Raw genomic sequence first — 24,214 nt, forward strand, 5'->3', positions numbered from 1 at the left:
TTCGTGGGCTACAGCCCACTTCATCGGATGCGTGCAGTGGAAAATACAGTTGGAAGATAGGTATATACACACAGAGAACATGAAACAATGGGTGTTACCATATACACTCTAACAAGAGTGATCAGTTAAGGTGAGCTGTTACCAGCAGGAGAGAGAGAAACTTTTTGTAGTGGTAATCAAAATGGTCCATTTGCAGCAGTTGACAAGAAGGTGTGAGGAACTGTGTGTGTGTGTGTGTGGGCGGGGGGGGGGAGGGGAAAATCAACATGGGGAAATAGTTTTACTTTGTGTAATGACCCATCCACTCCCAGTCTTTATTCAAGCCTAATTTAATGGTGTCCATTTTGCAAATTAATTGCAATTCAGCAGTCTCTCGTTGGAGTCTGTTTTTGAAGATTTTTGTTCTCTGACCGGTTTTTGAATGTTGTAATTCAAACCGGACGGTCTCTACGTAAGAGAATAAATGGACACAAATCAGACGTCAAGAATTATAACATTCAAAAACTGGTTGGAGAACGCTTCAATCTCCCTGGTCACTCAATTACAGACCTAAAAGTTGCAATATTACAACAAAAAACCTTCATGTTTATTTTAGCTCACCTTAACTGATCACTCTCGTTAGAGTGTTTATGTTAACACCCATTGTTTCATGTTCTCTGTGTGTGTATATATATCTTCCGACTGTATTTTCCAATGCATGCATCCGATGAAGTGGGCTGTAGCCCACGAAAGCTTATGCTCAAATAAATTTGTTAGTCTCTAAGGTGCCACAAGTACTCCTGTTCTTTTTATGTGTACAGAGTTGCTGTTCAGAAGGGGGGGAGGGGGTAACTGCTACCATTTTCTGAGTTTTTGCACAAAACTGGTGGAGCTCAGTTTTAGTTTTGAAAGTGAAATTTCTGTTTAAGCTTCTGAGGTATAAGGAAAATAAATATTTAAAAAAAGATTAAATTAGTTGATGGATGAATGTGGGAGACTCATTTTAACTTGGAGGAGGACACCAACTCTTTACAGTTTTAATAAAAAAAATTGCTGGTGTTACCCTAGGCACTCAGATACAGTAGTGAGGCTAAGCAGAGAAGGATAACTAAATAGTTTCTTAAATGTCTCACAATTAGGCATTTGATAATCTCAAATAGAAAGCTGGCATACCTTATTGAGAAAAAGAATGCTTTGTGTGTGCCATCTTCAACCAGACACAATTCATTGCATTGTGTGGTACTTCTATATCTGCCTAACAAATAGACTGCACAGTCACATAAATGAGCTAATTTAATGAAAGGCCATCTGTAGCTCTTAACTATCCATGATAAACTCTCTCTTCTTATGGCTTCTGGATCATTGGCAGATGCATGCATTTTGGGGGAGAAAAATACCTAAGGTTAAAATTTCCTAAAGTAATCCTTAAAAGCGGCAGGGATTGCTTAAAGCTATACATTTCACTTCCTCGCTGTTGAGTCTTCTCTTTTCAGGATTACATGACCTTCTCTCTCTTTGCATATTAGCAGAAAAATAATTTTTCCTGCAGTCAGCTTAATGCAATAAAAACTGGGTTCTTGCTGCTTCATTAAATACAGAAAAGTTGAGACCAGGGATAAGTTTCCCTTTCAATAGAGAGCAAATCGGTCACTTGTGATCAGCATGGCACCCTCACTTTATGTAATCTAGTAATAACACCGTTCAAAGGCATCCCATGCAGCATTTCTATATGCATTTCTAATGCACATGTCACTCAGGAATCTAGGCACCAAATACAAAATTAGAGGTTGGTTAATGTTTGAACAATGGACTCCATCTCTCCCTTCCTATTTTAAGCTGCCTTCTCGGGCAGGAATAATCTTACTGGCTGTTTTCTAGGAGGATCTGTGCTGGGCCATCGTGTTACTCCTTTATAGGAGAAAAACCTGATTTAAAGAGATGTGTACTCGTTCCTGAAAGTGGCAGGAATGGGGCTAATACTGTAGCAGTAGTGGTGCGTAGCCCTCCATAGAAACCTCTGCCCTGAGATTTTCACCCTCACGTCTGTAGGCTGCATGCTTATCCAACAGAGATGCCGTGATCATCTGTATGACATTTTTTCCAGCTGCGTGCACTGGATATGGTGCTATGTTTTAGAATGTACAAACAGTTCGAGCTGGTGTAACAGCAGCTGGGTTTTGGAGCAGTTTTGTACTATTGGCTGATTAGTGGATGGCAAAAGCTCTTGTGCGTTAAGGTATTACTTACTGGAGTGGCTCTACTGCACAGACCTTAATCTCTGCGTAATAAGCAGAGGGTATAATCTTTGATTTGGAAAGGAGTCAAGGAATGAAAACTTTTTAGCTGGGTCTTCAGTATCTTCGTCTCTCATTCTCAAGACTGAAGTTCTTGAATAAGCTTAATTTATCCCTGAGAAGTATTATAATGCTGATAGATATTACTTTCTTGCAATTCCTGCCTGATAGCGTTAAAACATGCAATTATGATACATACTAAGATATCGCAGGCAGGCTTGCTAGCCTAGTGAGGAGGGCTTTCAACTAGGTTCGCCGGGGGATGTTGACCGGGGGCAAGTGAGATACAGGGAGGAAACACAAGGAGGAGGGTGCAACAGGAGAGCCCTCCTGATTCATACTGAAAAAGTAGGGCAATTGGCTAGTTATCTTAGGTGCCTCTACACAAACACAAGAAGCCTGGGAAACAAGCAGGAAGAATTGGAAGTCCTGGCACAATGCTGTGATTGGAGTAACAGAGACTTGGTCGGGTAACTCAGTTGACTGGCACACTGTCATGGATGGCTATAAACTGTTCACGAAGGACAGGTGGTGGAAAAAAGGTGGAGGAGTTGCACTGTATGTAAGGGAGCAGTATGATTGCTCAGAGCTCCAATATGGAACTGGAGAAATGCCTGTTGAGAGTTTTTGGGTTAAGTTTAGAGGCGAGAGCAACAAGGGTGATGTTGTGGTCGGCGTCTGCTGTAGACCACCAGACCAGGAGGATGAGGTAGATGAGGCTTTCTTCGGGCAACTAACAAAAGTTTCCAGAGGCCCTGGTTCTCCTGGGGGACTTCAGTCACCTTGACATCTGCTGGGAGAGCAATACAGCAGTGCAAAGACAATCCAGGACGTTTTTGGAGAGTGTTGGGGACAACTTTCTGGTGCAAGTGGTGGAGGAACCAGCTAGAGGCCGTGCTCCTCTTGATCTGCTGCTCACGAACAGGGAAGAATTGGTGGGGAAGTAGAAGTGGGTGGCAACCTGGGCAGCAGTGACCATGAGATGGTCGAGTTCAGGATCCTACAAAAGGAAGAAAGGAGAGCAGCAGGATATGGACCCTGGACTTCAGAAAAGCAGACTTTGACTCCCTCAGCGAACAAATGGGCAGGATTCCCGGGAGGCTAATATGAGGGGGAAGGAGTCCAGGAGAGCTGGCTGTATTTTAAAGAAGGCTTATTGAGAGCACAAGAACAAACCATCCTGATGTACAGAAAGAATAACAAATATGGCAGGCGACCAGCTTGGCTTAATAGAGAAATCTTTGGTGAGCTTAAACACAAAAAGGAAGCTTCCAAGAAGTGGAAACTTGGACAGATGACTTAAGGAGGTGTATAAAAATATCGCCCAAGCATGCAGGGGTGTAATCAGGAAGGCCAAAGCACAATTGGAGTTGCAGCTAGCAAGGGATATGAAGGGTAGCAAGAAGGGTTTCTACAGGTATGTTAGCAACAAGAAGAAGGTCAGGGAAAGTGTGGGACCCTTAATGAATGGGAGAGGCAACTTAGTGAGAGATGATGTGGAAAAAGCTGAAGTACTCATGCTTTTTTTGCTTCAGTCTTCACAGACAAGGTCAGCTCCCAGACTCCTGCACTGGGCAGCACAGTATGGGGAGGAGGAGAACAGTCCTCAGTGGTGAAAGAACAGGTTAAGGACTATTTAGAAAAGCTGGACATGTACAAGTCCCTGGGCTGCATCTAATGCATCTGAGGGAGTTGGCTGATGTGGTTGCAGAGCCACTGACCATTATCTTTGAAAACTCGTGGCGATCAGGGGAGGTCCTGAACTATTGGAAAAAGGCAAAAATAGTGCCCATCTTTAAAAAAGGGAAGAAGGAGAATCTGGGAACCACAGACCAGTCAGCCTCACCTCGGACCCTGGAATGGAGCAGGTCCTCAAGGAATCCATTTTGAAACATTTAGAGGAGAGGAAGGTGATCAGGAACAGTGAACATGGATTCACCAAGGGCAAGTCATGCCTGACTAACCTGATCGCCTTCTGTGGTGAGATAACTGGCTCTGTGGAAATGGGGAAAGCGGTGGATGTGATATATCTTGACTTTAGCTAAGCTTTTGATATGGTCTCCCACAGTAGTCTTGTAAGCAAGTTAAAAAAACTATTGATTGGATGAATGGACTATAAGGTGGATAGAAAGCTGGCAAGATCGTCAGGCTCAACGAGAAGTGATCAATGGCTCGATATCTATTTGGCAGCCGGTATCAAGTGGAATGCTCCAAGGGTCTGTCCTAGGGACAGTTTTGTTCAACATCTTCATTAATGATCTGGATGATGGGATGGATTGCCCCCTCAGCAAGTTTGGAGATGACACCAAGCTAGGGGGAGAGGTAGATACACTGGAGGCTAGGGATAGGGTCCAGAGTGACCTTGACAAATTGGAGGATTGGACTAAAAGAAATCTGATGAGGTTCAACAAGAACAAGTGCAGAGTCTTTCACTTAGGACGGAAGAATCCCATGTACTGCTACAGGCTGGGATGGCTAAGCGACAGTTCTGCAGAAAAGGACCTGGGGATACTGTGGATGAGAAGCTGGATATGAGTCAACAGTGTGCCCTTGTTGCCAAGAAGGCTTAATGGTATCTTGGGCTGCATTAGTAGGAGCATTACCAGCAAATCGAGGGAAGTGATTATTCCCCTCTATTCGGCACTGGTGAGGCCACATCTGGAGTATTGCATCCAGTTTTGGGCCCCCCACTACAGAAGGGATGTGGACAAATTTGAGAGAGTCCAGCGGAGGGCAACAAAAATGATTAGGGGGGCTGGGGCACATGACTTACAAGGAGAGGCTGAGGGAACTGGGTTTCTTTAGTCTGCAGAAGAGACGAGTGAGGGGTGATTTGATAGCAGCATTCAAATACCTGAAGGGGGGTTCCAAAGAGGATGGAGCTCGGCTGTTCTCAGTGGTGGTAGATGACAGAACAAGGAGCAATGGTCTCAAGTTGCAGTGGGAGAGGCCTAGGTTGGATATTAGGAAACACTATTTCACTAGGAGGGCGGTGAAGCACTGGAATGGGTTACCTAGGGTGCTGGTGGAATCTCCATCCTTAGAGGTTTTTAAGGCCCAGCTTGACAAAGCCCTGGCTGGGATGATTTAATTGGGGTTGATCCTGCTTTGAGCAGGGGGCTGCACTAGATGACCTCCTGAGGTCTCTTCCAACCTTAATCTTCTATGATTCTATGATCTGGAACGATGCTGGAACAAATTATTGAACAATCTATTTGTAAGCACCTACTAGGTAAGAGGTGATGAGTAAGAACTAATATGGATTTGTCAAGAACAAATCATGACAAACCAACCTAATTTCCTCCTTTGGCAGGGTTACTGGCCTGGTGGATGGGAGGAACTAGTAAATGTGATATATCTTCATTTTAGTAAGGCTTTTGACATAGTCCCACAGTCCCAGACATTCTCATAAGCAAGCTAGAGAAATGTGGTCTAGATGAATTTATGGGTGCATAAATGGTTGAAAAATTGTACTCAGAGTAGTTATCAGTGGTTCTCTCAAACTGGGAGGATGCAGGGATCTTCCTAGGCCTGGTACTTTTTAATATTTTCATTAATTACTTAGATAATGGAGTAGAGTGTGTTTATAAAATTTGTGTATGAGACCAAGCTTGGAGTGGTTACAAGTATTTTGGAGGACATGGATTACAATTAAGAATGATCTTGACAAATTGGAGAATTGATCTAAAATCACTAAGATGAAATTCAATAAAGACAAGTGTGAAGTACTATACTTAAGGAAAAAGAAATGCATGAACTATAAAATGTGGAATAACTGACTAGGCAGTAGTACTGAAGAAAAGGATCTGGAGGTTATAGTGGATCACAAATTGAATATGAATAACAATCTGATGCAGTGCAAAAAAGGCTGATATTCTGGAGTGTATTAACTGGAGTGTATGTAAGACATGGGAGGTAATTGTTCTGCTTTACTCTGCACTGGTGAGGCCTCATCTGGAGCACTGTGTTTAGTTCTGGGTGCCATGCTTCAAGAAAAAGGTGGGCAAATTGGAGAGAGTTCAAAGGAGAGCAACAAAAATGATAAAAGGTTTAGACAACCTGGCTGATGATGCTAGGTTTAAAAAACTGGGCATGTTTCACCTTGAGAAGTCTGAGTGGGGACCTGATAAGTTTTCAAATATGTTCAGGGCTGTTATAAAGAGGACAGTAATCAATTGGTCTCCATATCCACTGAAGATAGGACAATAAGGAATGGGCTTAATCTGCATCAAGGGAGATTTAGATTAGGTATTAGGAAAATCTTTCTCACGATAAGGGTTGTTACGTGCTGCAATAGGTTAACAAGGGAGGCTGTGGAATCCCCATCACTGGAGATTTTTTAGAACAGGTTGGACAAGCATGTGTCAGGGATGTTCTAGGTATATTTGGTCCTGTCTCAGCATGGGGGGCTGGACTAGATAACCTCTCAAGATCCCTTCCAGCTCTACATTTCTGTGATTCTGAGCATATCTGTTGAGTAGAGTTCTATAACAACGATGATATGGAGAACTGTTTAGCAGGACACAACGGGTTAAAAATCCCAAAGTTATAAAAAAACAAACAAACAAACCAAGATTCCTTATTTGTGTGGAGCAATTAAAAGTGTAATAGGTTTACCAATTTAATTTTCATTGTGGCATTTTACACTTTGAGAAATGAGACTAGACTTGTCAGTTTCACTTTTGTTCCTAGTCAGTTTTTAGTAAATTCTTTTTTCTTCATGCTGATCTAGAGCATGTTTGCATTGCAAAAGCTGTAGGGGAATGTTTATTAGAAAAAACCCTGCTACCATGGGAATTAAAATAATGAAAAAGGGGTGCCTAGTGGTGATAACTTCTGCCCGAAGGGTCTCCGAGATTAGAGCATTTACCTCAGAGCCACCCTATATGGTGTTTTTTCAAGGACAGGGTCCAGCTGCGGCCGCATCCGGTTTTCCTGTCCAAGGTGGTTTCGCAATTTCACATGAGCCAGGACATATTTTTGCCAGTGTTCTTCCCAAATCCTCATAAGTCTGAGGAAGAATGTAGGTTGCACTCTCTGGACGGCAGGAGAGCATTAGCCTTCTACTTCAAAAGGACCGAACCATTTTGCAATTTGACACAGTTCATCACGGTGGAGGATAGGATGAAAGGTCATTCAGTATCCACCTAGAGAATTTCATATTGGATCAACGCCTGCATCTGATTTTGCTATGATCAGGTAAAAGTGCCTCCCCCGGCAATTGTAACTGCCCACTCAACTAGAGTGCAAACCTTGGCGGTGGCCTTCCTGACCCATGTGCCAATTCCACATATCTGCACGGCTGCCACCTGGTCATCCATTCACACGTTCATGTCTCACTATATGCTTACCCAGCAAGCCTGAGATATGACACTGGCTTCGGTAGAGCAGTATTACAAACCGAACATCTGTGAACTCCGAGCCCATCTCCAGGGATACTGCTTGTGAGTCAGCTAGAATGGAATCAACATGAGCAAGCACTCGAAGAAGAAAAAACGGTTACCTACCTTTTCGTAATTGTTGTTCTTCAAGATGTATTCATGTCCATTCCATTACCTGCCCTCCTGCCCCTCTGTTGGAGTTGCTGGCAAGAAGGAACTGAGAGGGAATAGGGCCAGCAGCACCTGATATACCGAAGCATGAGTGCGGCACTCCAGAGGGCACCACAGCTGACCCTACGGATACTGCTAAGGCAAAAGTCTCCGACATGTGGGCGTGCATGCACCTAGAATGGAATCGACAAGAGCAATACATCTTGAAGAACAACAGTTATGGCTACACTAGGGCTTGATCCTGTGAGCATCTGTGTGTCCAAAAGTCTCAATGGACTTCATTGGGAATGGAGAATGCTCAGCACCTTAGAGGATCCAGGTATCCTATTTCCTGTAACTGAGTTGCTATGGAAAATCTCTCTAAATGCAACAAAGCAAACTACAGCTGGTGTGTGAAGTTGATTAAGAGCGTGAGGATACATTAGTGAACAGAAAAGGGACACCTGGCTCAATTAGTAAAATGTGGGAACAAGCTAGAGTAAAATGTCAAAATGAGCAATACAATTTAAAAAAACACAACAAACTTTCCACTGCTGGCTTCCTGTGAGTGGAGAGGAATAGCCAGGATTTGGCTTGACACTGGAACCCGTCGTTTGGAGATCTAAGTGTAAAGGAAGCTGAGAAATGTCAGGATTAGGAGTGGCAATTAGAGAATAAAGATTTTATTCTTTGCCTGGTGCCCCCATTGTTTCCTTTTGTGCTCAGTAGGCTGACTAATTGAAGCAAGGTCCATTCATGCAGCCTGCTTGAGAGTTTAAAATGTGCTGCTGCAAAGTTGCTTATTCTCCTTTCTTGGGCAGATGGAAATTTACAGTCACAGAATTGCCTGTTGTGTTGCCAAAAAACCTGTGACTTTTTGTTTTGAAAACTGACCATTATGGTGCATTTTTTGTTGAAACTATATGCACAAGGCAAGTTCATAAAATAACAGTTAAGGCCTGCCTTCCCTCCCTTGGATGGATGCTGCATCACAGTACTTAAGGTTCCATCTACACGGCAATCTGTTGGTCACCGTTAAGGGACAATGTTTTAAAAATTTCCTAATATGGGGTGGGGAAAACCTGTAATGCCATAGTGACTCATCAGTGATTTCTGTACAAGTTGCAGGTGCTAAGCACCTCTAGGGATCCAAACGCTTAAAATATTTTTGAGGCTGAGTTTTAAATTCAGAGTTGGGAGGAGAGAACTTTTTGGTTTAAAATACTCAAAATATGGATTTGGTTGCTTCCTGAAAGAATGGTCACTTTCAGTCTATACGTCACTAGAATACTTCTGATTCCACTTTCTACTGTGTTGGAAGCAAAGATGGCAAAAGATGGTAGGCGTTCAGATTGTGCACAGCAGGTTTTCCAGAGTCGGGTTGTGTTGCCATGTCTCCTCTCTTTAGGATGCAGCCAGCCTCTTTTGATCACCCAGGCTCCACTGCAGCAATCTCCTTGCATCACTTCATGCTGGAACTCTCCCAAAGGACACAGGAGGAATTAACATCATGGAATGTTGGGGCTTGTCTACATGGGAACACTCAAAAAGAAAATCTGAATTAAAATTTCAAGTGGATTAATTAAACTTCATTAAACCCTTGTGTGGATGCTTTTATTCAGAACTAGTGACCTTAATTTGGTTTGTTTCATTTCTTAGTGAATTAAACTGAATTAAGGCCACTTTAATTCTGAATGAGACCATCCACACAGAAGCTTAATGCGGTTTAATTAATCCACTTTAAATTTACAGCTTTAGGCTTAGTCTATACTTCAAAGTTATGTAGGCATAGCTGTGTTAGATGGTGTCAAAAATACCCACACCCAGACCAACAGAAAAGTTTAGATGCAGCTATGCCAACAGAAGAGGGCTTTTGTTGATACAGGTAATGTCTTTCAGGAAGGTTGTGTTCCTACACTGACAAATACTCCTTTTGTCAGGGTAGGCTGTATCTAAGCTTGGGGGCTATACTGGCATAACTGTGCTAAAATAGCTATGTGAGCATAGGCTCAATAGTGTAGTCATATCCTTAGTTAATTTGGATCACTTTTCCTGAGTGTTCCCATGTAGACAAGCCTTTAAAAAAGATCCAGAATAGAACTTCCTGGTTAGTTACCTAGAAGACCACCTCTCTTGAGGTCAGAATATGGAGTGAAATTGCTGCATGTCTAGCCCTAACCAGTAACTTCATTTTTCAGTTAAAATGAAACAATAGTTAAAAATAAAATTGTCAGACACATAGAAAAACATAAATTATTGAGCAGTAGTCAACATGGTTTCTGTAAAGGGAAATCGTGTCTTACTAATCTATTAGAGTTCTTTGAAGGGGTCAACAAACATGTGGACAAGGGGGATCCGGTGGACATAGTGTACTTGGATTTCCAGAAAGCCTTTGACAAGGTCCCTCACCAAAGGCTCTTACGTAAATTAAGTTGTCATGGGATAAAGGGGAAGGTCCTTTCATGGATTGAGAACTGGTTAAAAGACAGGGAACAAAGGGTAGGAATTAATGGTAAATTCTCAGAATGGAGAGGGGTAACTAGTGGTGTTCCTCAAGGGTCAGTCCTAGGACCAGTCCTATTCAATTTATTCATAAATGATCTGGAGAAAGGGGTAAACGGTGAGGTGGCAAAGTTTGCAGATGATACTAAACTGCTCAAGATAGTTAAGACCAAAGCAGATTGTGAAGAACTTCAAAAAGATCTCACAAAGCTAAGTGATTGGGCAACAAAATAGCAAATGAAATTTAATGTGGATAAATGTAAAATAATGCACATTGGAAAAAATAACCCCAACTATACATACAATATGATGGGGGCTAATTTAGCTACAACGAGTCAGGAAAAAGATCTTGGAGTCATTGTGGATAGTTCTCTGAAGATGTCCACGCAGTGTGCAGAGGCGGTCAAAAAAGCAAACAGGATGTTAGGAATAATTAAAAAGGGGATAGAGAACAAGACGGAGAATATAGTATTGCCCTTATATAAATCCATGGTACGCCCACATCTCGAATACTGTGTACAGATGTGGTCTCCTCACCTCAAAAAAGATATTCTAGCACTAGAAAAGGTTCAGAAAAGGGCAACTAAAATGATCAGGGGTTTGGAGAGGGTCCCATACGAGGAAAGATTAAAGAGGCTAGGACTCTTCAGTTTGGAAAAGAGGAGACTAAGGGGGGATATGATAGAGGTATATAAAATCATGAGTGATGTTGAGAAAGTGGATAAGGAAAAGTTATTTACTTATTCTCATAATACAAGAACTAGGGGTCACCAAATGAAATTAATAGGCAGCAGGTTTAAAACAAATAAAAGGAAGTTCTTCTTCACGCAGCGCACAGTCAACTTGTGGAACTCCTTACCTGAGGAGGTTGTGAAGGCTAGGACTATAACAATGGTTAAAAGGGAACTGGATAAATTCATGGTGGCTAAGTCCATAAATGGCTATTAGCCAGGATGGGTAAGAATGGTGTCCCTAGCCTCTGTTTGTCAGAGGATGGAGATGGATGGCAGGAGGAAGATCACTTGATCATTGCCTGTTAGGTTCACTCCCTCTGGGGCACCTGGCATTGGCCACTGTCGGTAGACAGATACTGGGCTAGATGGACCTTTGGTCTGACCCGGTACGGCTGTTCTTATGTTCTAGTCCTTAATGAAACAGCAGGACAGAAACCAGGACAGGGTCTAGCACTCTCTTCATGCACTAAGTTGTCATCTTAAATATAATTAGGAAGGCCAAAAAAGAAATTGAAGAACAGCTAGCCCAAAGACTCAGAAAGAAACAGCAAAAACTTTAAGAACATCAGAAGCAGGAAGCCTGCTAAACAACCCATGGAGCCACTGGACGTTTGAGATGCCAAAGAAACTCTCAAGGAAGATAAGGCCATTGCGGAGAAACTAAATGAGTTCTTTGCATTGGTCTTCATGGCTGAGAATGTGAGGGAGATTCGCAAACCTGAGCCATTCTTTTTAGGTCACACATCCAAGGAACTGTCCCAGGTTGAGGTGTCGTTAGAGGAAGTTTTGTTACAGATTGATAAATTAAATAAGTTATCAGGACCAGATGGTATTCACACGAGTTCTGAAGGAACTCAAATGTGAAATGGAGAACTAACAACTATGGTTTGTAAACTCTCACTTAAACCAGCTTCTGTACCAAATGACTGGAGGATAGATAAAGTGACGCCAATTTTTTAAAAAGGGCTCCAGAGGTGATCCTGGCAGTTACAGGCCGATAAGCCTGTCTTCAGTACCAGGCAAATTGGTTGAAACTGTAGTAAAGAACAGAATTATCAGACACATAGATGAACATCATTTGTTGGGGAAGAGTCAATCAACATGGTTTTTGTAAAGGGAAATCATGCCTCACTAGTCTGCTAGAATTATTTGAGTGTGTCAACAAGCATGTGGACAAGGGTGATCTAGTGGATATAGTGTACTTAAATTTTCAGAAAGCCTTTGACAAGGTCACTCGCCAAAGGTTCTTAAGCAAAGAAAGCTATCATGGGGTAAGAGGGAAGGTGCTCTCATGGATCTGTAACTGGTTAAAAGACAGAAAACAAAGAGTAGGAATAAATGGTCAGATTTTAGAATGGAGAGAGATAAATAGTGGTGTCCCCCAAGGTCTGTACTGGCACCAGTTCTGTTCAACATATTCATAAATGATCTGGAAAAAAGGGTAAACAGTGAGGTGGCAAAATTTGCAGATGATGCAAAACTCAAGATAGTTAAGTCCAAAGCAGACTGCAAAGAGTTACACAGGGATCTCACAAAATGGGGTGACTGGGCAACAAAATGAAAGATGAAATTCAAAGTTTATGAATGCAAAGTAATGAACATTGGACAACATAATCCCAACTACATATATAAAATGATGGGGTCTAAATTTACTGTTACCACTCAAGAAAGAAATCATGGAGTCATTATGGACTGTTCTCTGAAAACATCCATTCAAGGTGCAGCACCAGTCAAAAAAGTTAACAGAATGTTGGGAATCTCTAGGAATGGGAGAGATAATAAGATGGAAGATATATTGCCTCTGTATAAATCCATTGCCCCATCTCAAAAAAAGATATGTTGGAATTGGAAAAGGTACAGAAAAGGGCAACAAAAATGATTAGGGGTATGGAATAGGAGAGATTAATAAGATTGGGACTTTTCAGCTTGGAAAAGAGACAACTAAGGGGATATGATAGAGATCTATAAAATCATGTTTGGTGTGGAGAAAGTAAAAAAGGAAATGTTATTTACTCCTTCGCATAACACAAGAGCTAGAGGTCACCAAATGAAATTAATAGGCAGCAGGTTTAAAACAAAAATAAATATTTCTACACCCAATGCGCAGTCAGCTTGTGGAACTCTTTGCCGGAGGATGTTGTGAAGGCCAAGACTATAACGGTTAAAAAAAAAAGAACTAGATAAGTTCATGGAGGATAGGTCCACAGTGGCTATTAGCCAGGATGGGCAGGGATGGTGTCCCTCACCAAGCTGGGAATGGGCAACAGGGGATGGATCACTTGATGATTACCTGTTCTGTTCATTCTCTCTGGGGTACCTGGCATTGGCCACTGTTGGAAGACAGGATACTGAGCTAGATAGACCTTTGGTCTGACCCCATATGGCCATACTGATGTTCTAATCTTTCACCTACATTTCAAGTTCTCCTTCTATAATGCTTTCACCTGATCAAATGGAAGAGGTGCTCTGCTGCTCAACCCATTTATATGCTTCTTATACCTCTGCTTTAGCTATTGAAACAAATGCCTCCTGCTTCAATCAACAATATCTTTCTGTTCTGTAGGTTACTATCCAAGTGTCTTGCCTCTGTCAGTGTCCAGAATGATATTGCTGAAGAATCCTTGAAACATTCCTACCCATCTGCCTATGTTAGGTATTTCAGCCCTTAAAAGCAGCCCCTGGGCAGGACATTTCCCTAATGATCTAAAACTAGTCCTATCTATCTAAATATTTATACTGTGATCGTAGTGGTTCTCTGGACTCTGTTTCTGAAGGAACCTTGACAATGTCCTCTTTTTCCAGCCCTGCTGTGCACACTATGTACTCTGAGTTGAATAGTTCCTCTTCTTTTGGAGAGAAGTTAGAGAGAGACTGAGGCCAGATCTGCCAATAACAGATAAACCTGCTCCAAATTCTAGTGCCCTTCCTGGAGCATACTAAGGTCAGGCAAGCAATGCCTTGCTTTCTTGTATGTATTTAAGAGCTTACATTCACACATGCATCCAATTGCTTCATGACTGTAACTAGTACTTGGGAGCCCTAAAAGATTACAATAGCAGGGTAATGTTACAAATTCGTACTTGCCATGATAGTTGGGGCAACCTAAAGATCCCTGTTTTGGTAACCTGTAATTGTATCCATAATAAAATATTCTGCTTTGCTGTGTAGCTGGAGCTCTAGGCTCCCAAGTGTTCTGTTATGCAAATAGGTAGTTGTGAATTCTGAATATATTTTCTTCTAAAAAAAAAATGAAATCACATATTAACAGCAAAAAATGAATGGAAAACCAGATGTAGAAATGTATTGCACATATGAAACAGACAGTTTAAAATGCTAAAATAGCAGACTGCTTTTGGGATTATTGAGTAACGTAAATGATTCTAGTATGTTGTCAGCACTATGCAAGACATGAAAGTAAAGACGGTCCCTGTACCAAAGAGTTTATAGTCTGAGGCTGATGTCGAGTGCAACCCAAAGGAGGGAACACCCCCCCCCCCCCGCGGCGTCTCCCTCACAGTGCCAACCACCGCCTGCCGCATCACCCCCGCCGCTGCATCAGCCCCCCAGTGCCAACCATCCCCTAGCTGCATTGTGTAAGAAGGGAGTCATTGGATATAGTTAAGGCTCCAATTTTGTGACGGAGGTCGTGGAAGTCCCGTCTCCTCCCCCCCAGCCTGTGATGGCTGAGAGTTGTGGGGTACTCCGGTCACATCTGGCAGTGTGGCCCCCACAGCTCCCAGTCACCGACCAGGGGTAACTTGCAGCTCCCGGCTGCTGTGAGCGGCCGGGGGACCTGGACCTGCTAGCGAGGCCCTCTCTGCAGCCACTGAGGGGGTTGTGGGGACCCAACAGCTCCCCATGGATATTTTTAGCAAAAGTCAGACAGGTCATGGGCTTCCGTGAGTTTTTCTTTATTGCCTGTGACCTGTCCATTTCTTTTACAAGAAATATCTGAGACAAAAATCCTTAGCCTTAAGTATAATTTGAATAAGGCGGGAGTTTCGGCTTGGTGAACTGAGACTGCATAAAGGACAGCCGCAGGGAAAGGCCCAGATCCAGGAGTAGGAGAGAGAAACAAAATGGGTTGTTCAGGCTGACGTTGGTACAGCAGAGGAATGAGAGAGAGTGTGATAAGATTAGGCCAGAGGTGTGGGCTGGGGCTTGTGCAGGCCTTGGAGTTAAGCATAAGAAATTGAAAGGTAAGGACTGTACACTGAACTTAGATAATAATACCTATACATCTCCCTACTAGACATAAAAAAAATGGTTTGAGTAATTTCTAGTAGATATTTGCCCACCCAAGTTTAATTTGTGTGCTGTACAGAGCTAGGTTGATACACACATTCAACAGTAGATGCACTGTGTTGATGTGAATGATGTACCTAAGATTTTATGTTGGTCCTTGCCTTGGTCTGTTTGATCTTCTCTTCTAGTTTTAAGAGGAGGGGAAAGAATTGTTGCTTTACTGTACTACTAAATATTATGATGAACTAATAGTTTGTTCTTCGTATGGATTAGAGGAGGGTTTTTTACTTTGAGTGGAATTGAGGAGAGAGAAGTTGTATTATAGTAAATTCATCCATTCTAGCTTTCTTCCTCAAACCCAGTATTCTCCTGTGTGACAGATTAGCAATCATCCCATCTGTATGGGCGCTATTAAAGGGTGTTCTCTATTCTTATAGGGTTTGGACGGGGTAGAGGGCGAATTGCTGGGAGATTTTCAGCCCAAGGCATGGGGTAAGTGATGCACATAGTTCTCAGGGAAAATCGCACACAATAGGAGTGTTAATTGCTGTCCAATTCGTTAATGCTACTTGACAAATGTATATTGCTGTGGATAGAAAGCATACAGATCTGTGAAACAGTGTCTGTGAAATACTAGTTTGGTTCATTGTATGCAGAGTGGCTATTGCCATCTCTTGGCTAACTAACACTAACGTGCGTACACAGGAATCAACATGTCAGAGACACTCAAAAAAACCCTCTACCCCCTAAACAAAATCCTCCCTCAGTCCTCAGAAAACTGAGCTTGTCCCCATGTAACCCAGCCCCTCAAGGAAAGTCCAAGTCAATCCAGAGGCGTTGCAGGTTGAAAGTTCTGCAGGGCTGGTTTGTAGCCCAGTTTGAATGGAAACTTGTTTGGCTGTAGTTTGAAGCACGTAGATTCTAAAAAAAAACCCAAAAGACAAGTAATCTAACCTTTTCTACCAGAAGGTGCGGGAGCTTCCCTCCATTCTTAGTGTTTTATATTTTAGACAATGTTCTTTGCGTGTACGTGCACCTTGGTACAGAGTCAAAAGAAGCTTCTTGCCCTGCTGAACCCACAACTCTAAGGATTTTTCAGTCTTGCCATTAGAACTCTTTTAATCTGGACTGGAGCACTGTAACCTTGTTCCCTCTAGCCATTATTTGCTCTCAGCTAATTTTTGTTCTCTTGACACCACGGATATGATCCATACTTGCATCTGAAGAAGTGGGTATTCACTTAGTCTATAAGGTGCCACAGGATTCTTTGTTGCTTTTACATGATCCATAAAGTTACTGAGAGCAAATAATGGCGAGAGGCAACAAGGTTACAGTTCTCCAGTCCAGATGAAAAGAGGGGGCGTTTCATTTTGTGTGGCTTTGGTATTCACTTTCTGCGTATTTCTGTTCTTCCCAACCTTTTTAAACCCTAGGACATTTAACCCTGCAGACTACACGGAGACTTCTGCCACAGACGGCTTTGGGCCAAAACCAGAAGTTTGGGAGACTGGTCAGAATGATGCAGATGATGGAACTGGTAAGATGGCTTCCAAAAGTGGAAGAGCTGGAATGAAAAGCTGTAGCAAGTTGCCATTAAAATAACAGTTCTGTTGTGTTTTTTCATGAACATCTGAAAATAGTTATACTTCTCACCTGACATGGGTATTTGCTCACTTACACAGCTTGCTGCTGTACTCCAGCCTCAGGATGGCTGTATATGCACAGCTCTGTGGTTAGACAATGAGAAGGGTAGTTCTTGTTCGCAAAATTATAAACAATTCCCCACGAGTCGAGAGGTTGAAGGATGGAGTTATTTAAATCCATTTCCCTATGGGGAATTTTTGATAGGTACATTACGGTGGGATTTTCCAAAGCACATGACTGATTTACAAGCACAAGTCTCAGTGAAAGTCACTGGGACTTGTACCCCTAAGTCACTCAGACACTTCTGAAATTCCCACCATTACCATACAGGAAGGCAAACAGATTAGTTCCTGAGGTGTGGGAGAGTTCCTTAGATCTTGCCATCTTCCAGAACAGGGAATAACCAGAAATGTGAATAGGCCATAGAATGGCTACCAGCAGAACCATCTGTATCTTCATATGAAGATTAAGAAGGTTTTATATTTATTGGTGGAGTCTTTAGGGTGGAATGTTCATTGTTGGTTAGAGGCAGAGACACAGACGGTAGGTTGAAAGGGGAGTGATCTTGTCCGGGCACTGGAAAGCAAAGAACATAATCGGTCTTAGCAGTGACTCAGAAAAAGAACAGAATAGCATGCTGCCTCTTTGAGTTCCAGGTTAAGAGATGTAATGACAGCAAAAAAAGATTGTGTCATGCTGGAGAAATGCCACTAGATACAGAAGTCCAGCAAGTGGAGGAAAATGGTGACTTCACCATCTGAGGAATTGCTCACAAGATAAGGGTTCTATGCAGGTCATCTTTTTGACAACCCTTCTACTGTCAAATGAAAGGAAAAGGCTGATACTGGTGACCAGCTGCTGATGTAAGGAGAAGGATTTCAGCTTCACTGAGCACTGGTGTGAGCCCCTTGTGATGTGACATTCTGCATTAGACAGTCTCCATTTAGACGGATAGGAGGCAAATCTCGGTTCAGAACTGGTATGGCTCCTTAGGCAAACTTTAAGCTAGTTGGAAAGGATCTTTTACTTAGCTCAAAATCTGGCAGGTATTTCCAAAATGAATGATTATTCTGAATAGATTTGTCCTGCAGCAAAACACATATAGCTAGAATAAAGATTATGAATTCATTGATGTTAGTTTTTAAAAAATAAGTTTTAAGGCCAGAAGAGGCAGTGGAAGTGATACTACACATGAAATCCTGCCTATAATGTTAACATCGGTGCTTGCTATATAGAGGCAGAGAAGAGAGGTGGGGGAGGCAAGGCATGCTATTCTAATTTATTTTAGAAGCAGTAAAATTCTACTTTAATGAAGAAAGGAAAAGATACAAGAAAGGAGACTCTACACTGAGAAATTGATAGGGATACAATAAGTTTCACGCTCAAAAAGTGCAAGGTAATGCTTCTGGAGTGAAAGGAGGAAAAAATCCCAAAGGTGGTGTGATCAGTAGCCAGAAATTAGGAGGAAAATAGTAGCAATCATGCCAGCAATAAAGAGTAGAATGCACTTTTACTGGCTCGTTGAGCTGCTGCAAAGCAGATAAACCAGCTTTTACGGAAGAAAAATGGAAGCACACACAGATGGAAATCCAGGATGAAATGTGCATAACAAACATACTTGGAAAAACAAAACACAAACTTTCAATAGAAAGAACATACTTGTAAAAACTGCAGTGTCTCAGAAGACCTAGGGCAATGGTGGACAGAAAATTATTCAAGTTTGCAGTGCTGAAAGGTGGCATTAAAGCCAGCGTGATGGTTTTTTTCTTCTTCTTTTGTTTTTTGGACTGCAGACTGAACATGTTGAAGAGAGGACCTGTTGTGCTAGTAGTAAGATCAGACCTGGAATACTCTGTGCAGTTCCAGGCCCTTCAATGTAGGAAGACATTGTCAAATATGAATTAATTAATGGAAGAGCAACAAAGTAGTTGAGGCTGGAGGGATTGACTTTGGAAGCAAGAGTGAGAATGAAATATGTATAACTTAGCTAATCTTCTAAAATGCGTAGTGGGGGAGACGTGCTCATTGTCTGCAGATGTTTGAAGGGTGCCAGTACAGAAAACGGGTTGATCCAGTGCGGGTATAAAATAAGAATGGGATGAACCATTAGGCTGAATGTCAGGGAAATGTCCTAACTGTGGGATCTGTTGGTTTGGAATACTCTCCCAAGGGGACTGGTGGAAGCTCCATTGCTGGACTTGCGTAAAACAAAACTAGACAAAACACTTGGAGCACTATTGTTTATTATTAAAGTACTGACACACGACACAAAATACAGAGACCATCCTTGCCCTGAAGAGCTTTACCGTCTACACAAGTCAGACATAGAGTAGACAGGAGGATCCATTCTTAAGAGAAACTAATAAAAATACGTATAGAACATATCCTGTAGGGAGCAATCCTCCATTGGCCAGGAGGAAGAAGCCAGAAGAAAGTCTGATCTAACTTCCACATCTAAATTATGCTACTCACTTGGGCGCTTCCTCCTGTCTGAAAAGTCATGGACACGTGGGCTAGCTTGGGAGTTTGTCCAGGAATTGGAGATCTGGTGAATTTTCCTTGGAAACACCAAAAATTACTTTGCTTAGCTGCAGGTACATGACTCAACACTTTATATGGAGAGTTTCAGTGAGAGACTATTTGGTATAGTATGATTGAGAGACATTTCAGGCAATTTTATATTGCTCCACAGAGCCAGCCCAGAGTGGACATTATCTTACTCAGGACCTGCCAAATAATTGTGGACTCCAAGGTATAAGTCCTCTTTCTTTTTTGGGGGTGTGTGTGTGTTGGGGGCAGGGCTGCTCAGACTGCCAAATCAGCAGTGTTCAATCCTACTGTCTATGACTTAACTGCAATGTAAAACGCACAGAGGAATGAATTTGGATATATTGATATATATACATCTATACTGATCTAATTAGCGTAGACTGGATTTGATGCTGTCTTCAAGGGGCTTTATTTTAAAATTCATTAATTGCAAATGGTTCAGAGCCGAATATAAGAATGCGATTAAAACGGAGGTGTCTTGTAAAGCTACATTTGATCAAAGGTGGTGGAAACTGAAATTTTACTGCTGGTGGGTGCTTCGCTTGTGGTTGTGTAGTTAATTTGGTGGCTCTGTTCCTGGGATAGCCTCAAGTGTGTGTGCCCCAACACCCCTGCTTTCTAATGGTTTCCGACTGTGTGCCCCCTCTCTCCCTTGCTGTTTCCTGTGGAAGAGACCAGTTTTAAAAACATTAAACACGTTTCCTGCTGCTGTGCTATTCCTGCAAGTGTTAGTCTGCCTGCTCTCTACAACTTGTGACATAACTGGCTTGGCACCATGCTGCAGCTGGAGTGGCAGACCAACCACCATGCTGCCACAGTAGGAATGAGAGATTTTTTTCCTGTAAAATGGCTCTCTTCCAACTCAGGGGAAAGTGGAATGGGGTTATTCTGGCCTGAGGAGACAGCCAGCAGGCAGGAAGGGAATGTCCTAAAGGGGACACCACTATGTGCTTTCAGCTCAGGCGGGTACGGACCAGTGATGCGCAGACTGAGGCACGCAAACCGCAAGTGGCTCTTTACAGCACATGATGATATTAAAACACTGTGTGATTTAATTATTAGCCAATCTTAAGTTATTAACCAATCAGGATGCTTTTACTATGTTGCTTACCAATTGTAGTTGTTAAAATAATACTTGGTCAGTCATTTTGCTGTGAGAAATATATATATAAACAGTAAATAAAAAAATGAATTCACACTACTGTGGCTCTTTTGGGTTATGTTGATCACTGATTTGGCTCCCGAACCACTGAGGTCTGAGTATCACTGGTCCAGATGCAGACTTTGGAAGTCTAAGCAGGTCTTGCTCCACTATGCAGCCAGTATGGATCCCATGTTTATGGTGGTTCAGAGCTCAGATTCTACTCTGCTTTAGGATTCCATCATTAAGTTTAATCATCAGGGAAAGGTGAGTGGGGTGAATTTCTCACCATGCTTGGTGCTATTGAGTATGATGGCTGATTTAAGGACACTATAGTCTTTCCTTTAACATAAACCATCTCTGGTACCAGAAGGGCTAGAAATATCCTTAAATTCTAGAGAACATGTTAAAAATATCTCCCAAAAAGACCCTAACTCTGTAGAGCATCTCATGGTCCTGACCATAATTTCCTGCATGTACTGCATTCACAACTGTAATTAGAGATGGATGGTAAGATGGCTTTTAATGTGCAAACTGAAATATGATATTGGGCTTTAGGGTTTGTGCCTAATTTCTCTTCTCTCCCATACTGCAACAGGAGCATGGAAGAATTCAATAGAAGAATGGACGGCAGAAGACTGGAATGAAGACGTAAGTATATGTGGATGGGTAGGCAGCAATTATTCACTCTGTACTGTCTTTGCATCTCCTTCAGAAGTCAAAAATGTCTTGTGTAATACTTTGAAACGTATGGGGGGGGTTGTAGTTCATTCCTATTTAATGGAGATCATAAAATCAATTATTTGATGAATTTCATTGTACTTTTTGATTCAAATAATGTAAAAATATTATTCCCCATTTTATCAGTCAGGATGAACTATTTGTGAATACAAGAATTTTACATATTTTTTACAGTTAAAATATTTTAACTCTTAACCCAATTCTACTATTTAGCACTTATGAGAGTTAATCATGCACATTTCTCCTTGCATTGTCTAGAGCTTACACTCTTAGCATCATGAGACTTTTTTTTATATAATTATCTTTATGAACTGGAAGATTAAGTATTAAAACTTAATGACTGCCCAAATTTTGATCCATTTTTTTTTGTTTATAAGATCTGTATCATTCTTTTAATTTTTTCAAAACATGAGTCAGTCAGTCTGTGTTAACAGACTGTTAAAAAAAATCAAGATTATATCATCACATAATCACATTTTTTTTGTTACGTTCCTCCCCCGCCCGCCCCCCCCCCCCAAATCTGTGTCCATGTATTTTTCTCAGGCCAATAGCCTTGCTTCATATCTGTAAAGCACTTAGCACATTTTTGGTATTCTAATAATATTAATACCTACCAGCCCAGTCTGAGGAACCCACAATAACAAACCACTGTGTGTATGCAGGTTAGAGGAGTTTGGGGTGGAGTGGAGAAATTTGATAAGGAAACGGAGAACTTTAAAAATCAAGGCCTTTCTGTTGTATGTGGACATCAGATATTCTAAGCTCATTTTCCTAAGAGAAGAGTTTGCTTCAGAATGTTTGGGTCGAGAACGGTGGTGGTTTTGGTTCTTACTGGAGAGAGGAGTGTCTCACTTGAAAGACAAATCTGAAAATTCTTTCTTAGCTTCCAAGGAGGTTGTAATCTGGAAAGTATTAAAAGTGCTATAAAAGTATTATTATCCCGTGTGAATTCTTTAAAGGTGTCAGTTTTAGAATAATTAGAAATCTGTCTTCTATTTTTTAATGTCCGAGGAGTGGTTCTGTTGGTATAGTATAGTCAAATAACTGGGCTTATTACAGGAGCAAGGCCTAACTTGTTCAAAGAACTCTATGCAGGCTAACCCCTGCATCCATTTGGAGCATCGTCGAAGTCATGTGCTTCCATGTGGGCACAGGGGTTGGCCTACATGGAGTTCGTTACAGGATTCGGGGCTAACTTTGTCTCACTTCACGTCAGGGATCCCTCTATTCTGGCCCGCCAACTATACTCATGCAAGAAACTAATGACTTCAGTGGCTGGTCTATTACAAACTGTTAGTGGAATCCAGTCTCTCAGTGGACAAAAGCATTGATTCCTTCACATGGAAAAAGTATAGGCTATTAAAAGGCTCTTTAATCTGGTGAGGAAAGGCATAGCCAGAACCAATGGCTGGAAGCCAAAGGTAGACTAATTTAAATTAGAAATATACTTTAGCCAAGTGCAGATTGTGCTTTAGTCAAATGCAAGCTATTGGGCTCAATACAGGGGTAATTGGGTGAAATTTAATGGCCTGTGATATACAGGAGGGCAGACTAAATGATCTAATGGTTTCTTCTGGTCTTAAACTCTACGAATCTAGAATAGTGATACTCTCCATTCTGTTTAAACAGTAATAGACACTTGGAATTACAATATATGAAGATATTACTTCACCTATCTTGTGTATCTAATATATGAAATTGTATTTTGTTAAAGGGACAGTGTCAATGTGAAGGCAAGTCAAATTAAAAGCAAATAGATTTTCAGGTACTACAGTTGGTCCTCAGTCTTCCTGCCAGTTTTTACAACCAGTCTCCTATTTAAAAAAAAAAAATGGACAGAAGTGTGATTAAATTGGCAGTGTCCCTTAAACAGGATTTAAGATGACATGAAAACCATCAATTTCATTTAGTTTTAACTTCTTTGGCCTCAGTAACAGTGTTGCTGGGAGGGTGCCTCCCAGCCCAGTTATTTGCAACTCCTAGCTCCTCCTCCATTCCCCCCGTGCTGCCTCTGCCAGTTCTTATTTTAAACTTCGTTCTTTGAGGCAGAGATTCCAACTACATCTGTTATGTAAAGCACCATACATACACAGCACTATATACATAATGAATAAGGCTAAGATTTTGTCAAGGTTATTTTTAGTAAAAGTCATGGACAAGTCACAGGCAAGAAACAAATTCAATGAGCCTGTGACCTGTCCATGACTTTACTAAAAATAACCGGAGGCCAGGGCTAGCTAGGGGGAGGGATGGAGTCCCATTGGGGGCTTGGGGGGACCCAACAGGCACAGCCCCGGCTCCAGCAGCTACGGAGGGAGGTGGGGGGAAGAACCACCACAGGGGACACACAGCCCCTTCTCCAGAACTAGCTGTAGCTGCGGGACAGGGATGTGCGGCCCCAACTGCAGCCCCCCGCCAAGCCCTGGCTACAGCTGGGAGGGGTGGTGCACAGCCCTGGGAAGCTACGGGGCTAAGGGGCATGGCCCTGCCTAGCCCGGGACACTGCAGGGCTGGAGTGCGCTGCCCAAGCTGCAGCCCCCGGCGGAAGCTCCCAGAAGCCACGGGGCTGGCTGCACGACCCTGGATGCAGGGACCTGCTTCCAGCCACCCCCAGTTGCAGGGCAAGGGCGCACAGTCCCACCCCCCACCTCCTGAAGTGTAGAAGTCACGGAGGTCCGGTAAAGTCATGGAATCTGTGACTGCCATGACTAAATCATAGCCTTAATAATGGACAATAAAGAAGGTTAAGCGTTTAATTTCAGCCCAAATAAATTCATAGTAAAGGTTCCTGCTCCATCTATAGCGCCTTTCCCTCATTACGTGTTATTGTAGCATACACTGTACTATGCTTTC

The 24,214-nt window shown here is 42.2% G+C and overlaps 1 protein-coding gene across 2 annotated transcripts in view; it reads left to right on the forward strand.

Moving 5' to 3' along the window:
• UBAP2 (ubiquitin associated protein 2) overlaps nt 1–24,214 on the forward strand; it is a 92,626-nt gene that overhangs the window by 17,429 nt on the left and 50,983 nt on the right. For both annotated transcript variants that reach the window (XM_039543632.1, XM_039543633.1), the window contains exons 6-9: nt 15,723–15,777; nt 16,719–16,822; nt 19,622–19,681; nt 21,219–21,271. In XM_039543632.1, coding sequence (XP_039399566.1) covers nt 15,723–15,777; nt 16,719–16,822; nt 19,622–19,681; nt 21,219–21,271 — 272 coding nt within the window. The remainder of the gene's footprint in view (nt 1–15,722; nt 15,778–16,718; nt 16,823–19,621; nt 19,682–21,218; nt 21,272–24,214) is intronic.

This window comes from Mauremys reevesii, linkage group 6 (genome assembly GCF_016161935.1).
Source record: "Mauremys reevesii isolate NIE-2019 linkage group 6, ASM1616193v1, whole genome shotgun sequence".
Lineage (NCBI taxonomy): Eukaryota > Metazoa > Chordata > Testudines > Geoemydidae > Mauremys > Mauremys reevesii.